Source organism: Octopus bimaculoides, chromosome 6 (genome assembly GCF_046866305.1).
Source record: "Octopus bimaculoides isolate indiv1 chromosome 6, ASM4686630v1, whole genome shotgun sequence".
Classification (NCBI taxonomy): domain Eukaryota; kingdom Metazoa; phylum Mollusca; class Cephalopoda; order Octopoda; family Octopodidae; genus Octopus; species Octopus bimaculoides.
Genome location: NC_142933.1, coordinates 88572343 through 88595467, shown reverse-complemented (window position 1 = coordinate 88595467; position 23125 = coordinate 88572343). Strand labels below are relative to the sequence as shown.

At 35.7% G+C, this 23125-nt stretch overlaps 1 protein-coding gene across 2 annotated transcripts in view; it reads left to right on the top strand.

The window, feature by feature from the left end:
* Positions 1-513: 513 nt before the first annotated feature.
* LOC106869347 (alpha-2-macroglobulin-like protein 1) overlaps positions 514-23125 on the top strand; it is a 127942-nt gene continuing 105330 nt past the window's right edge. For both annotated transcript variants that reach the window (XR_016242352.1, XM_089354211.1), the window contains exon 1: positions 514-1293. Coding sequence is in view for 1 of the 2 variants with exons in the window: in XM_089354211.1 (XP_089210337.1) it covers positions 1217-1293 (77 nt within the window). In the remaining variant the exon portion in view is untranslated. The remainder of the gene's footprint in view (positions 1294-23125) is intronic.

The following is a 23125-nucleotide window of genomic DNA, read 5'->3' as shown; positions in this document are numbered from 1 at the left end:
CTTCACCTGTCTTTCACTACCAATTAAATAGGGCTCCTAGTTAATTCATCTGTCATCAAAGAGATGCTGGACTAACAAAAATTTGGAAAAGGTTGCATTACAACATCGAACTACATGTTTTACAATATTTCTTTTGCTCCCCTGCTTTCTGAGTTACGTTTTTTCCAGGGTCAGTTTTGATTTCCATTCCTCCAAAATCGACCAGGGAAAGAAACTCAATGTGGTCACGCGGTCTTTTAGAAATAGCAACCAAATCTCTCCCAAATCAACCTCCATCACCTTAAGCGAAGAATATTTTGGATTCTCTAGAATTTTTGTATCTTTAAAAATAAATATAAGATAGTTATAGGGGAAATGCTTTTGGTCATAGATCTGCAGAATTGATTTGGCTTGAGTCACATAACAGTATCTGTTTCAACACTATTTACATCTCCACTAACAACCATCCCCCCATCCATTTTCAACAAATATCACCCCGCTCCCTCTCATTTACCAACATCAATTAATTTCCAAATACTCCAGATTTCTAAGGAGGGAAATTTGAATGTGAGACTTTCAAGCCTTTCTCAAGTATATCATAGACATAAGTAAAGTTTAGTCGCCACAGCCGAGAATTGAAACCGAGTCAGCGAACTCGACTCCCCTTACAGCGCTCGCTCACCCTCGCGCTCAGCATCAGCAGTAGTAACAATCACAAAAATAACATTACACCACTAACAATAAATGACACACACGCACACATCAAGTACACCCTCAGCACCACCACTTCGCCATAAAAAGTTACTGCTGATAGAATTCTGAACATCAGCGCTACTCTCTCTCTCTCCTCGCATATTTAAGTCAACTTCCCATCACTTTAATTTATTTCATATTGTTTTCTTTCACGGCGAAGAGAACAAAATCTGACAGTTGTAGTGCAAACAGTTGGTAGAAGATAATCCATCCAATCATATTTTTCAATCCTTCCACTCAGTTCTTCCTTTTTGTCTGCCTCGTGTTTTATAAAAGCTTCACTTGTTTATTTGGCGGAGCTTAGAGTTGTCTTCTTAGTTCAGTCGGTTTGGTCGACCGCCGTCCTTGTTGATCTTCTGTAGACTAAATAACTACAACTGGGGCGACTATAACAAACAAACAAACAAAACGAAAGTGAAGAGGGGAGAAGTCCCGGTCCATTTCAGTCAAATATTTGACCATTACCAACTTCAACATCGCAGAGATGTCGTTTCGCCACCCTGTTTTGGTGGTCGTCTGCCTGCTGTTTCTGTTGGATTACCTTTCCGAGGCTCATAATAGGTAAGCACATTTATTGAACCAACTAAAATATATTTCATTAATTTTTTTTCTTATTTCACTCTTTCTTTCAGATTTTGTCTTTCTTCACTTTTTCTCTTCAATTTTTCTTTCATTCTCTTAATAGATATGTATGAAATGAGTTGACATACGGAGAAATACAACAGACGACAACTTTTAATTCCATTCAATGTGATACTCAGTAATTTAATGTTATAAAAAACAAAAGAAATGATATTATAATAATAGTTTCTTTGTTAATGTATATACGGAATTACCAAAAAGTTTATTTGTTAATAGAATTTCTGCTGATTTTCCCCCCTTGCCTTCTTTAAATTTGTTATTTGTTTCAGGAATAACTTGTAAATACTTATTTTCAGGATTTTGTTGTTTTTAAAGTTAAGAGTTTACTTTAAACAATGAAAAACTTTGCTCGGTAACATTTAAGAGTTGTACATCGTTTCAAAATCTTTTTAAACACCTTTATATCATATTTGCACCTATCGTTTTAGGAAAAATGAAAGTAATAGGAAAGAGTTAGGGTAACTATTTATTTATATTTATTGTTTGTTCTCTATATTTAGCTTTAGACATATCTTTAGCGGATCTTTTCGGCAGTATTGACGTGAAACGGTTCCATTTAGAAATCGAAACCGGATCGCAAACTCGGTTAAAAGTGATGGGCGAATGTGAAGAATATGTTTGGAGTTGGGGTTAGGGTTTTTGTTACGCCGAAAACGGGTTGTGTACGTATTCTTTTCCTCCGCCAAGCAATGAATACATAAAAACTAAACTTCAGAAACTTGGTACTAGAATTAACATTAGAATAGATACTATAAGTTAACTAATAACGAGGAAATACGTTAGTGTGTGTGTGTGCGTGCGTGTGTAGTTATATCTTTTATCTTTTACTTGTTTCAGTCATGCTGGGGTACCACCTTGAAGAATTTTTATTCGAATGAATCGATCCCAGTACTTCAATTTTTTTTAGTTTGGTATTTATTCTATCGATCTATTTTGCCTAACAGATAGGTTACATAAACACACCAACACCGGTTGTCAACTATATATCTTTTTCCAGTTTCCGTCTACCAAATCCACTCACAAGGCTTTGCTTGGCTTGAGGCTATAGTAAATGATGCTCGCTCAAGGCGTCCTGCAGAGGGACTGATGTGTGTATACACACCCACACACATTTTTATTTATTTATTTATTCGTTTCAGCCAAGTGGCTGTGGTCATGCTGGAGCACCACCGTGAAAAATTTTAGTAAGACCCCTTAATGCAGGCCCTGGGTAGGATTGAACCCTGCCCAGGATGTTCAATGTGGCTGTCTAATTATGTCTCTACCCACGAGACCACCAAGACACCCGTATATAAATTTTTTAGAAAAATTTCTTGATATATGAATATTAAAAAAAGATTTTCTTAAAATTAAGAATTATTAATTACATACATATGCACACACACAAACACCTGACTGCCAGTAGATTTGGTAATCAAAAACTGAAAGAAGCTGATTGCATGTTTGTTAGTGTTCCCTCGTCTTGACATTGCACAACAATTGTAAATGAGCTTCACCATCATACAAGCAGTGTTATTTTCTTGTTTCTAATCTTTTGTGAAAATGTGTCCAGCCAGGGAGAAATATTATCTTGCTTGGAAATGAGTGACAATTGCAGACAAAAAAATGCATCCAGTCATAGAAAATCTACTTCAATACATTTTGTCTGTCTCATATAAGCATGAAAAAGTGTTCTTTCAAAATGGTGACATATAATCATTTAACCTCCATCTTCCATGCAAGCATGGGTTAGACAGTTTCACAGGATCCAACAAAGCACTGTACTGCACTGAGCTCTGTCTGTTTTAGCATGGTATCTATGGTTGGATGCCTTTTGTTATACCTGTCATTTTACAGAGTGTTCTGGGTTCTTTTTTTTTTTTCTGGCACTAGTAAGGTTGCCAAGTAAATTGCAAGACAAAAAAAGGTTGATGTTCAAAGGGTGGTGGTATTATGCCAGGCTTTGAGAGGCTAAAGTATGTGAGATGGACAGGTAGAGGTGTCTTGTTATAAAGAAGATATGTGGCAATCCTACATTATTTAATAGGTGGGAGTAATTGGCAAAAAAAGATAATTATGGTGGTGATGAGGTATGTTATTTTGTATATATGCATATAGATAGATGGTTGAGGAGAACCCCCTTTTGTCACAAGTGATCATGGTTTTGTACCTAGAAAGTTCCCCTCCAAAGTACAAGTCAAGGCAAGGTTGTTTGAGGAAGGTCAGCGGTCACCCATGCATACCACTCTCTCCTCTCCACACCACCAATGTTATTCAAGGGAAGGAAGGGCAAAGGCTGATACAACTTGGCACCAGTGACATCACAACTCATTTCTACAGCTAAATGAACTGGAGCAAGATGAAATTAGGGGTCTTGCTCAGGAATACAACGCACAGCCAAGTCTAGGAATTGAACTCATATCCTTACGATTGCAAGCTTGGCACTCTAATCACAGTCATGTGCCTTCTAGATTGATGGTATGACTGCCATAATCAAGTGGTTTACCCTTTAGTATTCAAACAGGCCTCATCTGGCCCAAATACTCAACCTGTTTTATGTTCAAGCTGACCAGATCTGGCCTCTCACACCTACCCTACAATGTCATTCTAAAAATATACAATGACATCATCTAAATCTCAAAGCTAATAGATATGGTATGATTAATTCAAAACAATGAGAACAAGAGCACCCAGAGAGCGCAAACCTTCACCAAGGCAACAAATGAGAATACTAAAAATGAACCTGACCACTCTCAAAAATTAAGTAAAAAAAAAAAAATGGAAAAATAATCCAGAATCCTTGTCTGGAATTGGATCGATCCCAAATTCTCATCAGTTTGTGCCAGTAATGAGGCCAAACATCCCTGAAAGTTTCATTTGAATCCATCCAGCGGTTCTTGAGATGTCATGTCCATGGACAAACAAACAAACATGAATGAAAACAATACTTCCGCCTTTGCTAAGTCAGAGGTAATAAATAAGCATTACATTTGATAGAGTAATCTGAATACTAAAGGGTTAAGAACATTATTCCTACAAGGAAGGGCTCAATACATTGTGATTAAATGTGAGTTTATATGCAGTGTGACTATTAATTGTTCATCAAAGGCTTCAGTACCAGTAGGTTGAATCTTATCAGTTTCTTAAATGGCAGAATTGAACGTATTGGTTTCAAAATCTTTGTGCAGTTGTTAGATGCTCTGTTTATAGATATATAAATAAGGATATCCTGCAGGCGTGTATGATACCCCAACCACCACAATGAAAGATACACCATCTGTATGTGGTTCCAAAATGTCTGAATCTTGATTTGCACTGGGAGAGTGGAAAAAAAAAAAAGAAGACGGGTATGCAAAATGTACCAACAGAACAAATTTTATTTGACAACGCATTATGTGACATGAGTGCCACCCTCACACTGTTAGAAGCAGTTAAACAGGCAACAACTGGAAAAAAAAAAACATTAAAAAATAAAAAATAAGCAGCCACCAAAGTTTTCAAATAAGAATTTACATGCACTTGTAAATTCACATCTGTGTGAATGCATGCACACACACACATGCACAACTGTATAGTTGTTGACTTACTTGGGTTCATCCGCTCTTTGAAAAGTTTTGCTTTTCATTAAACAGGATGTCCAAAAATCCCATTCCTCATCAGGCAGGCTCAGTAGGTTGCTAGTTTAGTCACCAATAATCTGATCATGCAATAGATTGAACAGAGATATATATCATTTGTAGTACTCCTGATTAACCCAGCACAATATGTATACATTCGTACATGCTCACACAATTACAAGTATATAAATACATATTTAGACATGTATGTATATACACCGCACATTTACACATACTATATATATATATAGATAGTTAATTTGAGGATGTTAGATCCACATTAGGGATTATATAATCTCAAAACATTCCATTGGTTAATCACTATCATATAATGAGAAAGTCTCTGTGATATGTTAAGAATTGTTGTGGTAATACATATTAATATTGAAAGAAAGAAAATGGAGAAAGATGGATGTATGAATAATTTATTTGTATGATATAAAGATGTTGAAATTTAGAAAAAAAAAAACAATTCAAATAAATTATAAATTGTAAAGCTCAGAAAGAAAATGGGAGATGCGAAAAACCTACATATATGTTTCAGTTCTAGCCCCTAGCTAATCTGCAATTCTAAGCATTTGGTTATATGCTAAGAATATATGGGGCAGAACTTCTTCAGGGTTAGGGTTATTATGAGCTTATAGAACAAAGGTTAACATGTTTCTTGGAAGGATGCATACAAAATAGAACTGAAACATATATGTAGGTTTTTTCACATCTCCCATTTTCTTTTTAAGCTTTACTACTTATAATTTGTATTATTATTAAAAAAAAAAATTTCAACATCTTTATATCATACAAATAAATTATTCATACATCCATCTTTCTCCATTTTCTTTCTTTCAAGTTGGGACAAGTGAGATCGATTGAAACTGAACCAAATTCGATGACTGGCACGCGTGCCAGTGGAGCGCTAACAGCACCATCCGAGCAGGATCACTGCCAGAGCAGCAGTCTTGCTTCCATGCCAGTGGCATGTAAAAAGCACCATTTGAGCCTAATCATTTCCAGCTTCACCTTACTGGCACTTGTGCCAGTGGCATGTGAACAAAACACTGGACTGATTCCTGTGCAGGTGGCACGTAAAAAACACCATTTGGGCATGGCCGTTGCTAGTACCGCCGGACTGGCCCTCATGCTGGTGGTACATAAAAAGCACCCACTACACTCTCGGAGTGGTTGATGTTAGGAAGGGGATCCAGCTGTAGAAACTCTGCCAGATCAGATTGAAGTCTGGTGTAGCCACCTGGTTCGCCAGTCCCCAGTCAAATCGTGCAACCCATGCTAGCATGGAAAGCAGATGTTAAATGATGATGATGATGCATGTGCATACACACATATCTGATTAAAGCTACTTCAAATAGCCCAAATTAACCATAGGTCTTCTTCTAATCCATGAGCTAAAAAAACAATATAAAGTAAAACATCTTTATAAATGAGTCCCTTTTCAGGAAGATTTTGAAATCAGTTTTGCTCTAAGGTCTGGAATGAAGAGAAGGATTTCAGTCAGAATGCATCATGGCTAGATACACTCAAGAAACAATACTGTATTGGAATGAATAGTGAAACGTTCAACTGTGAAACGTTCAACTGTGAAACGTTCAGCTGTGAAACATTTGCTAAAGTTAAGGAAAGCTGCCTAATAGAAAGGCACAAAGAAGGAATCTAATTGTTGGATATTGGTACAAGATGTTGAGATTCTACAAAGAGTTACTGATGTATATATTTAAAAGAACTAATGAAGGCCCAGATTGATCTACAAAATTTGTCATTGCACAGATAAATTTTGTAGTCAAAAATGAAAACAGTGACTTGGCAAAAGTTTGTGTACCCATTACTTGCCTGAATATTACATATATATTTTGTGCAGGCTCAACTAATTCTTTCATGAGCATTTCAAGTCCAAGAAGGTAGTGACTTATGAACAGGCATGTAGAGAGAAAGGAGTTTGGGGATGTTTATAGTCAGCAACTTTGATAACTAAATCTGTGCTATCTTATTTCTTTATTGCCCACAAGGGGCTAAACATGGAGGGGACAAACAAGGACAGACAAAGGAATTAAGTCGATTACATCGACCCCAGTACGCAACTGGTACTTAATTTATCGACCCTAAAAGGATGAAAGGCAAAGTCGACCTCGGCGGAATTTGAACTCAGAATGTAACGGCAGACGAAATACCGCTAAGCATTTCGCCCGGCGTGCTAACGTTTCTGCCAGCTCGCCACCTTAAATCTGTGCTATCTGATATAAGAAAAGTATAATGAACCTTTTAACTGCATAACTTTTGATTCTATTCCCTTCTTATGGTTGATGGAGTCACTGCTCTTGAAACAATCACTAAAAGACATTGTCAACAATCTTTACACATGGAACTGAATGTCAAAGAATTTTTTTTATGCTATAAATCTTTCAAAGGGAAGATTACAAGGAAACAGTCTCTGCTTCTATTTATTTTGGTGCAGTCATTTCTTTTACAAAGACTAATAGTTATCTGTCAGGATTCAGAGCAGCATGAGGCACCAGTGTAATCCATGATTTCTTTGTTGTTGATCTAAAGGTCTATGCTGGAAATAATTACAATGTTGAGAAAAGTTTACTTCCATTTTCCAGTTGCTATAGGAACATTTTTTTCTCTATATTCTCCCCAAATCTTTACATCAGTGGTCTTTCTATCTCCCCTCTTCTTCAAAACAAGTGATAGAAATCTAGATATTGAGGAAAATGTATGCTACAAAAATACTGTGAACCAATAGTGACCATCGGATATTATATCAGACTTCAAAAAATATGGCAGTTGGATTTTTCCTTTTTATTCCACAAAGCATTTGCTGTAATAGTACTGATACAACATTTGAGATGCTTCACTGGTCTATTCAGGAAATTGACTTTATTAAATTTTGCAACATTCTAATAGCAACAAATAATTTTCTTTGTTTTCTAGTCAAGAAAAAAGGCAGCACTCAGGACCCTTCACTGACTTCTGAGACTGGTGAGAGGAAGGTTTTATCAAACCAAAGACCTAGCCAAATACTGTGCACCAATGGAGCAACAAATGTGTGAATCTAAGAGGGAATATGTTGAATAAAATCATAATTGACTGGTCCTCCTGTATTTTCTGTTACCAAAAGCCGGGAACTTTTCAGCACCCTCTCATATGCTTGTGCATGTAACATGCTAAATAGAAAGTATTTGCATACACACACATCTGAGTATGTAAAAGAACCTGGAAGGTTGGACCTCCAACCAGGCCTCTTGTGATATCCTTAAAGCCAGGAATTCTTCAGCACTCAATTTGGTCCATACACTTTTTTGCATTCTTTTCTTTGTGAAGCAGCTAAACTTCCTCCTATAATTACCTTAAGTAACACAGACCACACACTTCTTTTAGTAAACTGTTTGTGTCGGTCATGAGTTTTCTCATATCTAACTACTCTTCACTGACTTTTTATCAATCTATTAAAAATCTTTATGCACTTTCTTACTGGATACCCATTAGTGCACACATATGATCAAGTGTATCCCAGCAGTGACCACTTCATTTTTTTCCTATACACAAAGACCTCAGGACCACATTTTAAAATGTGTCCCTTTCAAAGATGGTAAGTGTAATGTGAGGAAGATATCTGGCTACTATTTCTAGCATGTTGAGCAACCATTACAGTCCTTTGATTTTGGTGCAGTCTTTTTTCTTTCTTTTTTTTTTTGCATCAGTTCCTTATATTAGCTTGGTTTATTTATTTATTTTCAATTATCTTTGCAGCTTACGGCTGTTTCTAGTACCAATTATGCTCAATCATGAAATTAGAGGAGTCACTTGTTAATCAGATAAAATGAGTTACTTTCACGATTACTTATATTTTAGTCAGCTCTAATCTGTTATTTCATGGAGCTAGGGTTTTGTAGAAAAAGTGTCTGAAAAAGTACACATTCAGCAGACTGGTGATTGGAAGGTATTTGATGATGGCAGTGGAAGGTCCATGATAGTGATGTTAGTGGTGGTGGTGGTGGTGGCGGTAAAGGAAGGCTACTTATTAGGCTGACAGCATTTCTCAAATTTGATTTAGTCCAGTGAATGAGAGTGAAGGTGCATAGCCTGGTGATTAGAGTGTTGCAGTCATGACCACAAGATCATGGTTTTTGACTCCCACACCAGGTGGTGTGTTGTGTTCTTGAATAAAACACTTTGTGTTGCTCTGGTTCACTCAGCTGTAAATTAGTAACCCTGGAACGGACTGGTTTTCCATTTAAGGACAATGTTGTAATCTCAGTCACTTATACACCATGGAATTTGGGTAACCAGCTCTATGAGTCCTAAGACAAGAAAGACCAGTAAATGAGATTCACAGATACACCATTTCTTGTATGTACACAGTATTCTATTGCGGAGAGTAAGTCTTCTTAAGCAAACTACAAATCATCATCATCATTTAACGTCTGTTCTCCATGCTGGCATGGGTTGGATGGTTCGACAGAAGGTGGCCAGCTGGAGAGCTGCCCAGACTCCAATTTGTCTGTTTTGGTATGGTTTCTACAGTTGGATGCTTTTCCTAATGCCAATCACATTACAGTGTGTATTGAGTGCTTCTACATGGCACCAACACCCATGAGCCTGCAAGGCTAGGATTTATTGGCTGAGAGAGGGATGTAGAGGACATGCCTGTATGCATGGAAAACCATGACTTTACTTGGCTTGACGTGTCTTCTCAAGCACAGCAAACTGCCAGAAATCTTGGTCCCTTGTCATCTCCTCTGTGAGGCCCAATGTCTTAGCTGAAGATCCTTTCTCACCATTTCATCCCACATCTTCCTGGTTCTACTCCTAGACTTTCCCGCCACAATTAGCAATTGATACTTCTTGAAGCAGCTGTCCTTTCTTTTTCTAGGTTGGTCATGTGAGGTTCCAACAGAAATTGTCAAAGATTATTAGACATATCATGTATAATGATTATGTTTTACGGTCATACAACAGCCATTCTTTTTTTCATAATATGGACTGAACGGTTCTGCAGTGGTAAATCATTATTTTTCTCAGCTCTGTATCATCTGCCAAATCCACAATCTCCCTTCCTACCAGTAACAACAAAGAACACCACTATAACCAAATATTATACAATAAAACACACACACACACACACACACTGAATAAAAATTTGTTGGAATTATCTACAGTATCTCTACAGCATTCAACCGTCACAACAAATATAGAATACATAGGAAATTGATGCATGAACACACCTGAGAATTCTTAGGCACAACATTTGGTTAGAAACGGCATTTGTGTACAAAGAATATTTTATTTAGCCATCCTGCCTGTTTTCCCAATCTCTCTGTGAAATAACAAAGAATAGAAAACAGTACTCTTTGCATCGCTACAGACTGCACACAGATCACATCAATAAACCATATATTATTTTGATAGATGACATAGTTTACAACGCCTTGAACCACTTCTACCCTGTCTATACTCTAGCTACTATTCTTGCATTACATCCACCCACATGACTAGTAAACAGCACTCTATTGGTTACGACAACAAGGCTTCCAGTTGATCTGGTCAACAGAATAACCTGCTTGTCAAATTAATGTGCATGTAGCTGAGCTTTCCACAGACACATGTATCTTTAAGATGGTTCTCAGAAAGATTCAGCCTGGCACAGAATGTGATATGGCTGGCCCTTTAAAATACAGGTATTACTCATTTTTGCCAGCTGAGTGGACTGGAGCAGCATGAAAATAAAGTGTCTTGTTCAAGGACAATGTGCTGCCAGGAATCGAACTCACAACCTTATGATTGTGAGCTGAATACCCTAACCACTAAGCCATGCACTTTCACAAGATGACTAATAAACTAACCTAGGTAACAAAAACTATTTACTACATTTATCAGTTAATTTGGGTTGTTCAGAAACATCATTTCTTAGTTCCTCTTCTCCTGTCACATTCTGTACATGTAGAATAACAGTTCTCATCTGTTTGTAACTCACAGCTCCCTTTCATTGAATGGCAGTTTACAAATACCTCTTTCATATGTTTTGTAACAAAAAACATTTCTGCAGATTATTTTAACCATGCCAAAGCAGATTATTTTAACCATTGCACAGTGGTCTATCGTCCATAATTTATTATCCTACCCTATCACATCCTGTGTGTAATACTTTATAGATATTTGCATGAATTAGCAACCCTCAGTGAAATTTTTATGGAAATTAAGATAGGGTGAAGATTAAATACATTGAGTTCTATTGGCTCTTAGTCATGTTTTCTGCTTACTGATAACATACTGTTCTACTCATATTCTAATCCTAACAAAAATATTTTCTAAAGTGTGTTTAGAATATGTCTCATACTTGGTTTAAATATTATTTCTTAGAAAAAAGCCCTAAAAAACCACAACCCACAAAACATCCAATTCCCTCTATAGCACTCACAGGGTGAGGGCAAACGGCTGGTCAGGTTAAGAACCACTGATCAAGTACTTCTGAAGTCTTGGTTTCTAATGAGTATATTAGAGATTTCACTTCACTTTTTGTATCCTTGCACTGAGTTCATAATATTGAGTTCATACTAAGTCACTTCATATAAATCAAGCAATTGTAGCTCTCAATAATTTTTTTTTTCTTTTTGTATCTTCATTACTATTTGGTCTTTGCCAAGTTGACTTCTAAGCATTTTGATTCTTGGAAATTCTCCCCTATCAATTTTCTGCTCAGAATATTTTTCATGATGACAACAATGGAAAGGGATTTTTCAAAACTTTTTTTTTTTTTAGTTGCTGTCTGGAGATGTATTATTCTTGTGGTAACTGAATTTCAATAATCATATGTAAGATGTGTATCTAGTAGGCAGTATAGAATTTATATGTGGACAATGTATACATGCAGTCATCAACACATGTATGTATATTATACGAGAGGGAAAGAGAGACTACACACTTGCATGTATATTGTAAGAGAGGGAAAGAGCACTTACGTATACAGCAACATGTATGCATGTAATGTGAGTGTGTACACTTGCAGATTCATTTATATATGTGTATATGTGTGTGAGAAGCTACTCAATAATGTTAGAATTGTTGTCCTTAAAAAAAACTGTCTATAGAAATATTCTTGTATTTTTAGGATAAGTCGTACCATAAGGAAGAGAACAATTCTTCTTGAGATGAAAACCTTGATGTTGTGGAACAGAATTGTTTAGACTGGTAATTGTTTATTGAAGCTTTTAGACTGACTTCATTGATCTAGAAGTCTATATATGCAAATATCTGTGTCTGTAAGTGTGTGTGCATATATGCACAGACAAAATGGCTAAGTGGGTTCGAGAATGGTATTGAAAATATTATCAAAGGTCCAGATAAAGATTTTTTTCCAGAAAACTTTGAAACATTTTTGTTCATGGAGGTAGAAAACATGATTATGTTGTTTTTAATGTTTTCAGTATGTTACATTCCTCTTAAGAAGTTTTTTTAAAAAAATAATGACTGAGAGTTTTGGATAAAAGAATTTCAAATACTAACTGAAAGTTGGAATAGTTTTGTGCATGTATGTGTGTGTATTCTTTGTGTTACATACTCTGAATATGCTATATTATTGTGAATGAGTAATTAAAATCTATATGTGTGTGTGAGATCACCATCATCGTCATATACCATCCATATTTCATATTAGCATGGGTTGGACTCTGTATGTGTGTAGTATATGTATGTATGTATGTATGTATGTATATATATATATATATATATATATATATATATATATATATATATATATACATGTATGTATGTATATAGATATATGTATGTTACAACTTTTGGAAAGTTTCATACTGGGCTTGTTAATTTTACCTAGTTTTATTTTCAATATCATTTGCCTCAAGTAAGTAACCCCACCCCAAATGCCTATCATATATCATCCATTCACATTTTATGTTCATACTAATGCATCAATTGCTCTCTCATTCATTATATTTGTTGGCCAATCTCTTTAGTGCCTAGTTTTGCTTTCTCAGTTCTCTTGCACTCAATCTTTCTTGTGGAATAATGTTTCACATCCGACACTTTTGTCATCTCATACTTCTTCTTTCATAACATTGTATTCAGTGTCCATGTTTCACTGTCATATCGTATTTCTTGCTTGTGTGTAACCTCACTCACAATAAGGACACTTTTGCAGTTTATGGTGGTTGTTTTGAAAATTTCTATCAACTCCAGATACTGCATATACTTTCATTTGCTGTGCTTTCAACCCTAGATAGACTATAATAACCAGGCCACTTCTATGTGGCTGCTTAAACTGGTAAAAATAGTAGCCTTCAAACTCCTTCAAACCATACCAATTACTAAAGAGTACAGTAAATAATCAGTTGTAAATGGATGCAAGCATGGTTGTATAGTTAAGTAGTTTACTTCACAACTACATGGTTTCAAGTTCAATGTGTTGAAGATTTTTTCAGAAAAAGATCCTAATTTGGAAGCATAATCTACAAGCCAAAAGCCATGTCAACCTTTCTTAACATGGCAAAGATCAAAGAGATGTTTTGTTTAGAAGGTAATATTGTATAAATATTTTGTAGAAGTGAATGTGGATTATCTTAGAATCTGGAGGAAAATGTAGTGAGAATGATTCGCTGTACGTGTAATACTTGCCTGAACACCTGAGAGCTGAGAAGCATCAGCTGTTGTGCGCAATAGAAATAACTGCATTAATGTGATGCAATGGTTGATGAGAGAGAGCTAGGTTAATGTGATGCAAATGGTTAAGAGAGCTAGGTGAGAAAAAGTGCTCTGCACTGCTGGTGCATGCAGATGTGGATGTGGGTGTTTTTCGAAGAAGACAACAAAGGAAGTGATGAAACTAGATCCCAGGATGCTGGGCCTTACAGAAAACATAACTAACGACAGTGATGATTTACAATATGCTACATGGAAGTTCTGTTTAACCCTTACCAGCATGAATGAACAGATGTTCAAAAGTTGATGATGATGATGATGATATTTGGTATTTTCTTGGTCTGCAGCACTTTGTTATATCCTGCTGTTTATTTTATTTCAATAAGAATACATACATACATACATACATACTACTCATACATAGAGGCATATATATATATATATATATATATATATATATATATATACATATACACACACACATATACACTTTTTACTCTTACTCTTTTACTTGTATCAGTCATTTGATTGTGGCCATGCTGGAGCACTCCCTTTAAGTCGAAGAAATCAACCCCAAGACTTATTCTTTGGAAGCCTAGTACTTATTCTATTGGTCTCCTTTGCCGAACTTCTAAGTTTTGGGGATATAAACACACCAACATCGGTTGTCAAGTGATATGGGGATGGGGGTGACAAACACAGACACAAAGTCACACACATAAATATATATATATATATATATATATACACATATATATATGTGCATATATATGTGTGTGTGTATATATATATATATATATATATATATATATATATATATATATATACACACACACACACACACGATGGGCTTCTTTCAGTTTCCATCTGCCAAATCCACTCACAAGGGTTTGGTTGGCCTGAGGCTATAGTAGAAGACACTTGCCCAAGGTGCCATGCAGTGAGACTGAACCCAAAACCATGTGGTTGGGAATCAAGCTTCTTACCACATACCCACCCACTCCTACACCTGCATATATATATATATATATATATATATTGTATGTATGGTGCCCAATCATAACAAATGCTGGAGCATTGCTCCTACTCGTCTTTGTTTTTCCCTTTAGAAACCTTGCTATCAATCTCTGCCTTTCTTTCTTGTATTTCTAAACAACTATATTAATTAATTGATACACTAGGTATTAAAGATAGCAACACCTTCAGGTATAAAATACCTAATTACAGGTCAATAAGGGAATCTCTAAGTGGTTGCTCCATTTGCTAGTAATGGCTGCTAAACATCCCTAAAATCATATCATACCATTTTCCATAAAAAATTTATGAACACATTGGATTACATAATCTTAAATACACTGCCTGAAATAAAGTTTAGATGATCACGGCTGGAATGCTTTTGATTATAGAAGTCTGCTCATTGAGATCTTACTTAGGGCTAAACAGCTACAAAAACACAACGATATATAATAAAATAAATTTATCAAGTAGTTGCTCTTCTGTTATTGTACAATTGCGTTAGACTTTCCAAACTCCTGTTTTCAAATTGCTTTGGTTACAAATGATAGTTTTTACAATTAGCTCTGTTGGTGTTAATTAGAACTATTTTGATTTGTTTACCTGCAATTTTTAAAAATTATTATTAATACTGATGGAAAAATTTTCAAGTTTATTCTCATAACTTTTAACTCTTTCAGGCACATATTTCTAATGAGAAGCACTGTTTTTCAATTAATTACAAAAATTAGCCTAAATTTGGAGGAATTTAGTCAAAATTTAATTACTCTTTCATTATGTAGTGCAGTGGTTCTCAACAGGGGTCCATATGACCCTTGCGGGTCCTCTCTTTTACTCTTTTCACTCTTTTACTTGTTTCAGTCATTTGACTGGGGCCATGCTGGAGCACCGCCTTTAGTCGAGCAAATCGACTAAAGTTTTAAGACAAAAGTTTTAAGACAAAAGTTTTAACAAAATCTTATATGGGCACAGGAGTGGCTGTGTGGTACGTAGCTTGCTTACCAACCACATGGTTTCAGATTCAGTCCCACTGTGTGGCACCTTGGGCAAGTGTCTTCTTCTATAGCCCCGGGCTGATCAAAGCCTTGTGAGTGGATTTGGTAGGCGGAAACTGAAAGAAGCCTGTAATATATGTATATATGTATGTATGTTTGTGTGTCTATGTTTGTCTCCCCAACATCGCTTGACAACCGATGCTGGTGTGTTTATGTCCCCATAACTTAGCAGTTCTGCACAAGAGACCAATAGAATAATTACTAGGCTTACAAAGAATAAGTCCTGGGGTCGATTTGCTTGACTAAAGGTGGTGCTCCAACCTGGCCACAGTCAAATGACTGAAACAAAGAGAGAGTATATATACATATATATATATATATATATATAAATATATATATATATATATAAGACAACATTGCTCAAGATGTACTTCCTTTCTAAAAGAAAGCCATAGGTTCTGATTCGAGGGAGATTTGGCTGTAATTTCTAGCAAGTTGAACAACTGTATAGAGACTCATTTGTTAGCTTGAAATTTCATATGTTTATAAGTTGTTTTTTTTTTTGTAGTTTCAGAGTCACTCAGTGCAAGCATGCCCTGTGTTATTACAGACATATGTACATCTGTTTCACTGATGACCCTTTAACTTGTTCTCATGGGCTTCTGAAATATTCTGAATACCTTATCTCTTTTATTACTGCTTCTCCACACACACACACACACACAAGCATGCACACGCACACACATTGTATATTTCCTTCCTTGATATGACATGTTTGTCATTTAGCCATAAAATCTTCCCCTGAAGTACTTTTTCCTGCCACTTTTTTTTTCCCATTTCACGCACACACGCACGCACACACACACACACACACACACACACACACACACACACACAGAGAAAAAATGCACATGCATGCACATATACAATGTTAGCCTTCATTAAACCATGTAAGGCATCTATGCTGATATATATTTCATTGTTTTTATTTTAATGTATTTTACTGTTTAAATATTTTTGCATTAGCTGTATTAGTGTTTCCGAGGGAGAGCATGTATTAGTATATGGATGTATGTGCATATTTGTGTGTATGCCAATATAAAGATGTACAAATATAAGGATGTATATTAACGACTCGTGAGCCTGTCTGCATATGTGTAAACATTTAAATACTCCAGCACATAGACTCACAAATTGTTAAACGTACATCTGTGCCTATACTGATTTCCAATATCCTGTAGATATCTCATGGTTGATTCCCATACTGTTAAAATATGTACAAAGTATCCAGTTTGGAAAGTGAAAGAAAAGTTAATGTCTAAAGCTACTTCTTCAATTTCTTAATAATTATAAACATATGTTCTGGTTTAACTTAATAACATTTGTTTTGTTTTGCTTGTACATATTTGTGTGTGATATATTAAATGACATACTTGAATTTCTATGTAGATAGTTACAGCTGGCCAAGTCAGTCAGGTGATGGACTACTAGCAATGAATCAGCAGCATATATTATGGCGTTGAGATGTGTCTATGGCAAAGACATTTAACTTTCAGTGGCTCAGTCCATCTACTTGAGAATAGTGCCATGGTGTGGTACAGATTGCAGCAGTAAGGTGTGGGAGCACTGCAAATCTAACTGATGTTTTATTACTTTGTAATAAAAGATTCAAATCTACTAATGCACCTTGGTCATGGTAAAAGCATTCGTATGATGGCCCTATTTCAAACAGTTCCAAAACTGTTACAATAAGAGAAATATTTGACTACTGTTTCTGATAAGTCAAACAACTGTATATTGACTCCCACATCATCATCATCATTTAGCATCTGCTTTCCATGCTGGCATGGATTAAACGGTTTGACTGAAACTGGTAAGCTGAAGGGCTACACCAGGTTCTAATCTGATTTGGCATCGTTTCTACTGCTGTATACCCTTCCTAATGCCAACCACTCCAAGGGTGTAATAGGTGCTTTTTACATGCCACTGATACAAGTGCCAGTTATGTGACTCCAGCATTGGCCATGACTATGATTTCACTTGGTTTGACTGGTCTTCTCAAACACAGCATATTACCTACTGTGTATTCTCAGACCTAAGCTAAAGAATATGAAATTCATTCATACAAAAGTATTTTCTAAGTTGACAAAAAGAAGTTAGTTGTTTTCTTTTTACCAAATATTTACTACATTTGTCTAAGTCTAACCAGAGATAGCATCAGTAAGTTCAAATTCAAGTGGCATCCTGTCTAAGCTTATTTTATCCTCCACCAGCTTTGCCATAATGCTTTCAGCCAACTTAATTATCTGAAAACCTCTAAATTTTTCTTACTAAAGCATATTCTTTCTTTTCGTACTTATGATCCAATACCATTGACTAGGTTAATACTTTCTGGCACAATCTCATTAATTAAATGAATGATTTATATGATATCAACATAGCTTAATATTTTCAATGTCCCAGCAATTATCCCTACTGGAATTATAGCCTTCTAATATTTCCATTTATTTTACTAGCTTTCTTCAGATTAAACTTTACAACTGGCTTCCATGAGACAGCTTAGATTTTTTCCAGTGTTCCCAATTTCTTTATTTTCCATCTCCACACTAAACGTTACGGCTGACCCTGATGAGGCAGCCAATCCTTTTAAATCTTAATGTTTTCTTATTCATCAAATCCTGATACTTTCTTGCATCCTCAGTTTCATTGTCAAAAAGGATAAGCACACTTGAATTATTTCCCACGCACTCCTACTTCTCTTAAGCAATCTACTCATTTGTTTGATATATTGTCTTGGAATTCTAAATAATTCATGATTCTCATTCCCACAACATCAAAAACATTGCCAAGCCTTCTATTTGCTGATTTTTACCATCCTTAGGTAAACCTGATATCCGTTATTCTTTATTCAATTTCCTGCTACTGCCTCTTTCCAAAATCTTCAAAGACTAATATCTTTCTTTTTTAACCTTATTTACTGCAAAATTTAGCCATTATATGATCCAATTTCTTATTGGGTTTCTATTCTATCATCTAAACTATTCAGATTCCTGACATCTTCTGCACAGTAAAAGTTTTATCTCTCTTCATTTAGGATTCATTAGAGCATGTGTTAACACAATTTAGAAGCTGCTCTTATACAAGTGACTTTCAACATCCATGCTCTTCTCTTAGTTAATGTTCTTATGCTCACCGTTTTCAATTTGATCTCATATTCTATGCATTCCTTACACAAGACAAGCATTGTCAGATTCTTTTCAATCTGGTAAAAATGAATTTGCTTATTAGTTCACATAACAATAATTAGATTATGCTTCACTGATGAGGCTTAATAAGATTGAAACTTGTCTAGAGTTGACACCTTACTGCCAAAGATTAGGTTACCTATTCAATACATTCTTTTTAATTTTTCTCAATACAGGTGTAATTTTAATTAATTAAACTTTCTCAGATAACTATGTTATATTACCTTGTGTGTGTGTGTGTGTGTGTGAAACAGGCATCTGTGGGTATTTTTATCTAGTTGTCATTTAGCCACAGGTCAGCTTTGATGGAGCACACCTTTGATATGGCAGTCCCATATCTTTTTTATGTGCAGGGAATCTAGGACTACGTTATCCAGTGTGTCCTTTGCTTATGATGGTATGGTGTAATTTGAAGGAGATTTGATTGTTCTTTCTAGTAGGACAATTGACCATACAGAGCCCCCCTCATTAACTTCATTCTAGTAGGTTTCCTGTCAGTTAATCTTGCCTAAGAAGCCTGTGGAGAAATTATAGATACTATCAAACTTACTTATCAAAAACCTAGTCATTTATCATTTTAGCATTTGTTCTAATTACATCAATTACATTCTCTATTTACATATTTGTATAAAACTACACAACCAGTCCTGGAATTACTACTTATATTATATCTTTACTTTATCTTTGAGGAAATTATTATTTTTTTTTTTACCCTGATAACCAAAACTTCTTGTATGGAAAACAAATTCTATCATTTAGGCTGCAAGCATGCATTGAGAGAATTACAAAGTTAATTGCTCTTTTGTACCCTACTACATATGTTTGAAATGGAATTCTCATTACTGTATTTTAAAGCAGATAATAATAATAATTAATAATTATTATTATTATTATCATTAATGTGGGGAGTAGGCAGAATCGTTAGCATGCCAGGTAAAATGTTTAGTGGCATTTTGTCCATCTTTACATTCTGAGTTCAAATTCTGCTAAGGTTGACTTTGCCTTTCATACTTTTGGTATGGATAAAATAAGCGCCAGTTGAGCACTGGGTGAAATGTTATTGACTATTCCTCTCCCACCAGATTTCAGGTCTTATGTCTATAGTAAAAAGGATTATTATTTTTTTTAACATTATTGTTGCTTTGTTTTATATGAACCCTTCCAAGTTTCACCCTGAGACTTCAAGTAACTGCAAGTTGGACAATTTACTATGGGTGTTATCTATGACACCGTGTGACCTTCCTTGACCAATTGCAGCCCACCTTACAGTTATAACAATCAATTTCTGTCAACTAGCATGTGATGCTAGTTGACATGTGTCTGTGTGTGTATATATGTATATATGTGTGTGTGTGTGTGTGTGTATTTTTATGTATATATGCATGTGTGTATATGTCTGTGTGTGTGTGTGTGTGTGTGTGTGCGCATGTATGTGTGTATATGTATGTATATACACAGATATTTATTGTATCTTTCAACAATTTCAGGTTATTGTTGCTTCTGTTGTTATTTGTTCTTGTTTCAGTATGTCTCTTGTGAATTTTACTCCCTTCAGCCTGTGTACACTTATCTATTTATTTATTTTCTTGGCAATTTTGAAACCCTGTTTATAAATCAGTTACTTTGAATGAATTTGTATGGCTAAAAAAGCCTGTGATGCACATTCAGATAGGCTGTTAATTTTTGATCCCAATTCATCCCTTGGAACCTTAAAATTCTTTCTGTGGGGGTAAATTCCACTGCCCTCTCATCCAGTTGAAAACCAGGGTTATAGAGACTCCTTCATTTGTGTCTGGATGTGCACATATGTGTTGAGAGAGGGAGAGAGAGGTTCTACATCTTATAAAGACTTGTTTTTTCAAAAAAATTTGTTTTCATTTGTTCAGTCTATTGTTTAGTTATTCTTGTATTAATCCACACCTACTACTCTTCAATGTTTCTTTTTCTATCACATAGTTCCATCTGTAAATAATTAGAAGAATTTACACAGTTGACTGCACATGGAAGAAAAATAAAAAAAAACTATTAAAACTTACCAGAAGCAGAAACTTGATCTATCTTAATATTGTAATGAACAGAATTCTATGCATACTCATTCACACTGCCACACAAGGAAATACAAATTATATAAACACACACACACACACACACACACACACACACACACACACACACACACACACACACACACACACACACACACACACACACACACACACACACACACACACACACACACACACACACGATTTCCATATACAACTTGGGTCTTACACATGTAACCACACATGACTTTATACACTAAATTCAGATACTTTTACACACACACACACACACACACACACACACACACACACACACACACACACACACACACACACACACACACACACACATGTATCTCATTCACAAATATTCTTTTTTACTTACTAGCAGATGTTTATATCATCTTTAATATTCAATTTATTTCCCTTTTTAATTTACATCCACTCCCATTTATACTCTTTCTCAGTGGTTTCTATATTTACACACCATCAAACATACATATTAAAACCTTTTCTCTCCATCCTTTTAATTCACTTCTCAGATTCTTTCTTTGTTTCACATTTTCCACATCACATCCTATATTCACACACATTTTCTTTCATGATAATTTAACATTGTAACAAACCGTATTAATATCTCCATTCAAATTAGTTTCTTAATTTAGTTTTGAAAGCTATAAACTTAGTATATAACAGTTGATCTTTCTCTCTTAAGTGTTCATTTGTTGTATTTTGTGGACTGAAAATAAATTAAACTCAATTTCTATGAGTTTAACCTAGGGCCAGTGGAGACGCAATGGCCCAGTGGACTTGAGGTCATACGATCGCGGTTTCGATTCCCAGATTGGACGTTGTGAGTGTTTATTGAGCGAAAACACCTAATGCTCCACGAGCCTCCGGCAGGGGATGGTGTCGAACCCTGCTGTACTCTTCCACCACAACTTTCTCTCACTCTTACTTCCTGTTTCTGTTGTGCCTGTAATTCAAAGGGTCAGCCTTGTCACACTGTGTCACGCTGAATATCCCCAAGAACTACGTTAAGGGTACACGTGTCTGTGGAGTGCTCAGCCACTTGCACGTTAATTTCCTGAGCAGGCTGTTCTGTTGATCGGATCAACTGGAACCCTCGACGCCGTAAGCGATGGAGTGCCAACAACAACAGTGTCATGTAAAAAGCCCAGGTGTTGGTATCCATGTAAAAAGCACTGGTGATAGTGTCACATAAAAAGCATCCAGTACACTCTGGTTGGTGTTAGAAGGGGCATCCAACTGTAGAAACCACAACAAAACAGACAATGGAATCTGGTGTGGCTTTTGACCTTGCCAGTGCCTGTCAACCTGCCTAACCCATGCTAACATGGAAACATGTTGTATGATGATGATGAATGTCCTGTTCAATTAACTACATGTTTTACGAGATCTACTCCATTACTCAACATCCACTATCACTTCCTGCAAACAACTGAGACTCTGACAGACTTTTCAGTTTTCTTTCAATTTTCACCTTACTGTCTTAAAAGAAGGTAGATCACTTTAGCTAATATAACCCTAGGTACAAAAAAAGACGAGATGGTCATGGCTGGAATGCTTTTGATCATAGGTTTGCTCAATCAGACTAACATATGGCTAACTAGTAATAACTGAGGCACAATATCTAATGAGGGAGCCTCTATGTAGTTGCTTGGCCTGATACAAACAGCAACCATATCTCACTCAAATCACGTTCTACAGTCTTATAAAAAGTTACACTGGAGATAATGTTGTCTAAGATAAACTATTCCACCTGTTTCCCTGTTAGCTAGACCAGTTCTCACACTGAGAAATGTCAGGAACTTACATCACATCTCCCAAAACTTAGAGAAATTATTTCCCCCTTTCTCATTAATGGGAAGACAAAGCAGAGTTTACATCCATATAATTTTTCTTTCTTTACCATGGCTAAACTTTAAAATGTTTAAAACCATCTTCATTTTATTAAACAGAGCAATTTGTTTCCTGTCTCTGTAGAGGTGATGGGGTAGATGTGACTATTGAAACACTGATGTTGACAAAATTATACCTAATTGAAGAAAGGTTCTCATGCTGTTAATCTCAGTAACAACTTCAGATTCAAAACACACATTATATATTAGTCTAGACAGATCTCTTAAACTTTTATTTCGGGTAATCACTTGCTTTTAGGCTTAGGT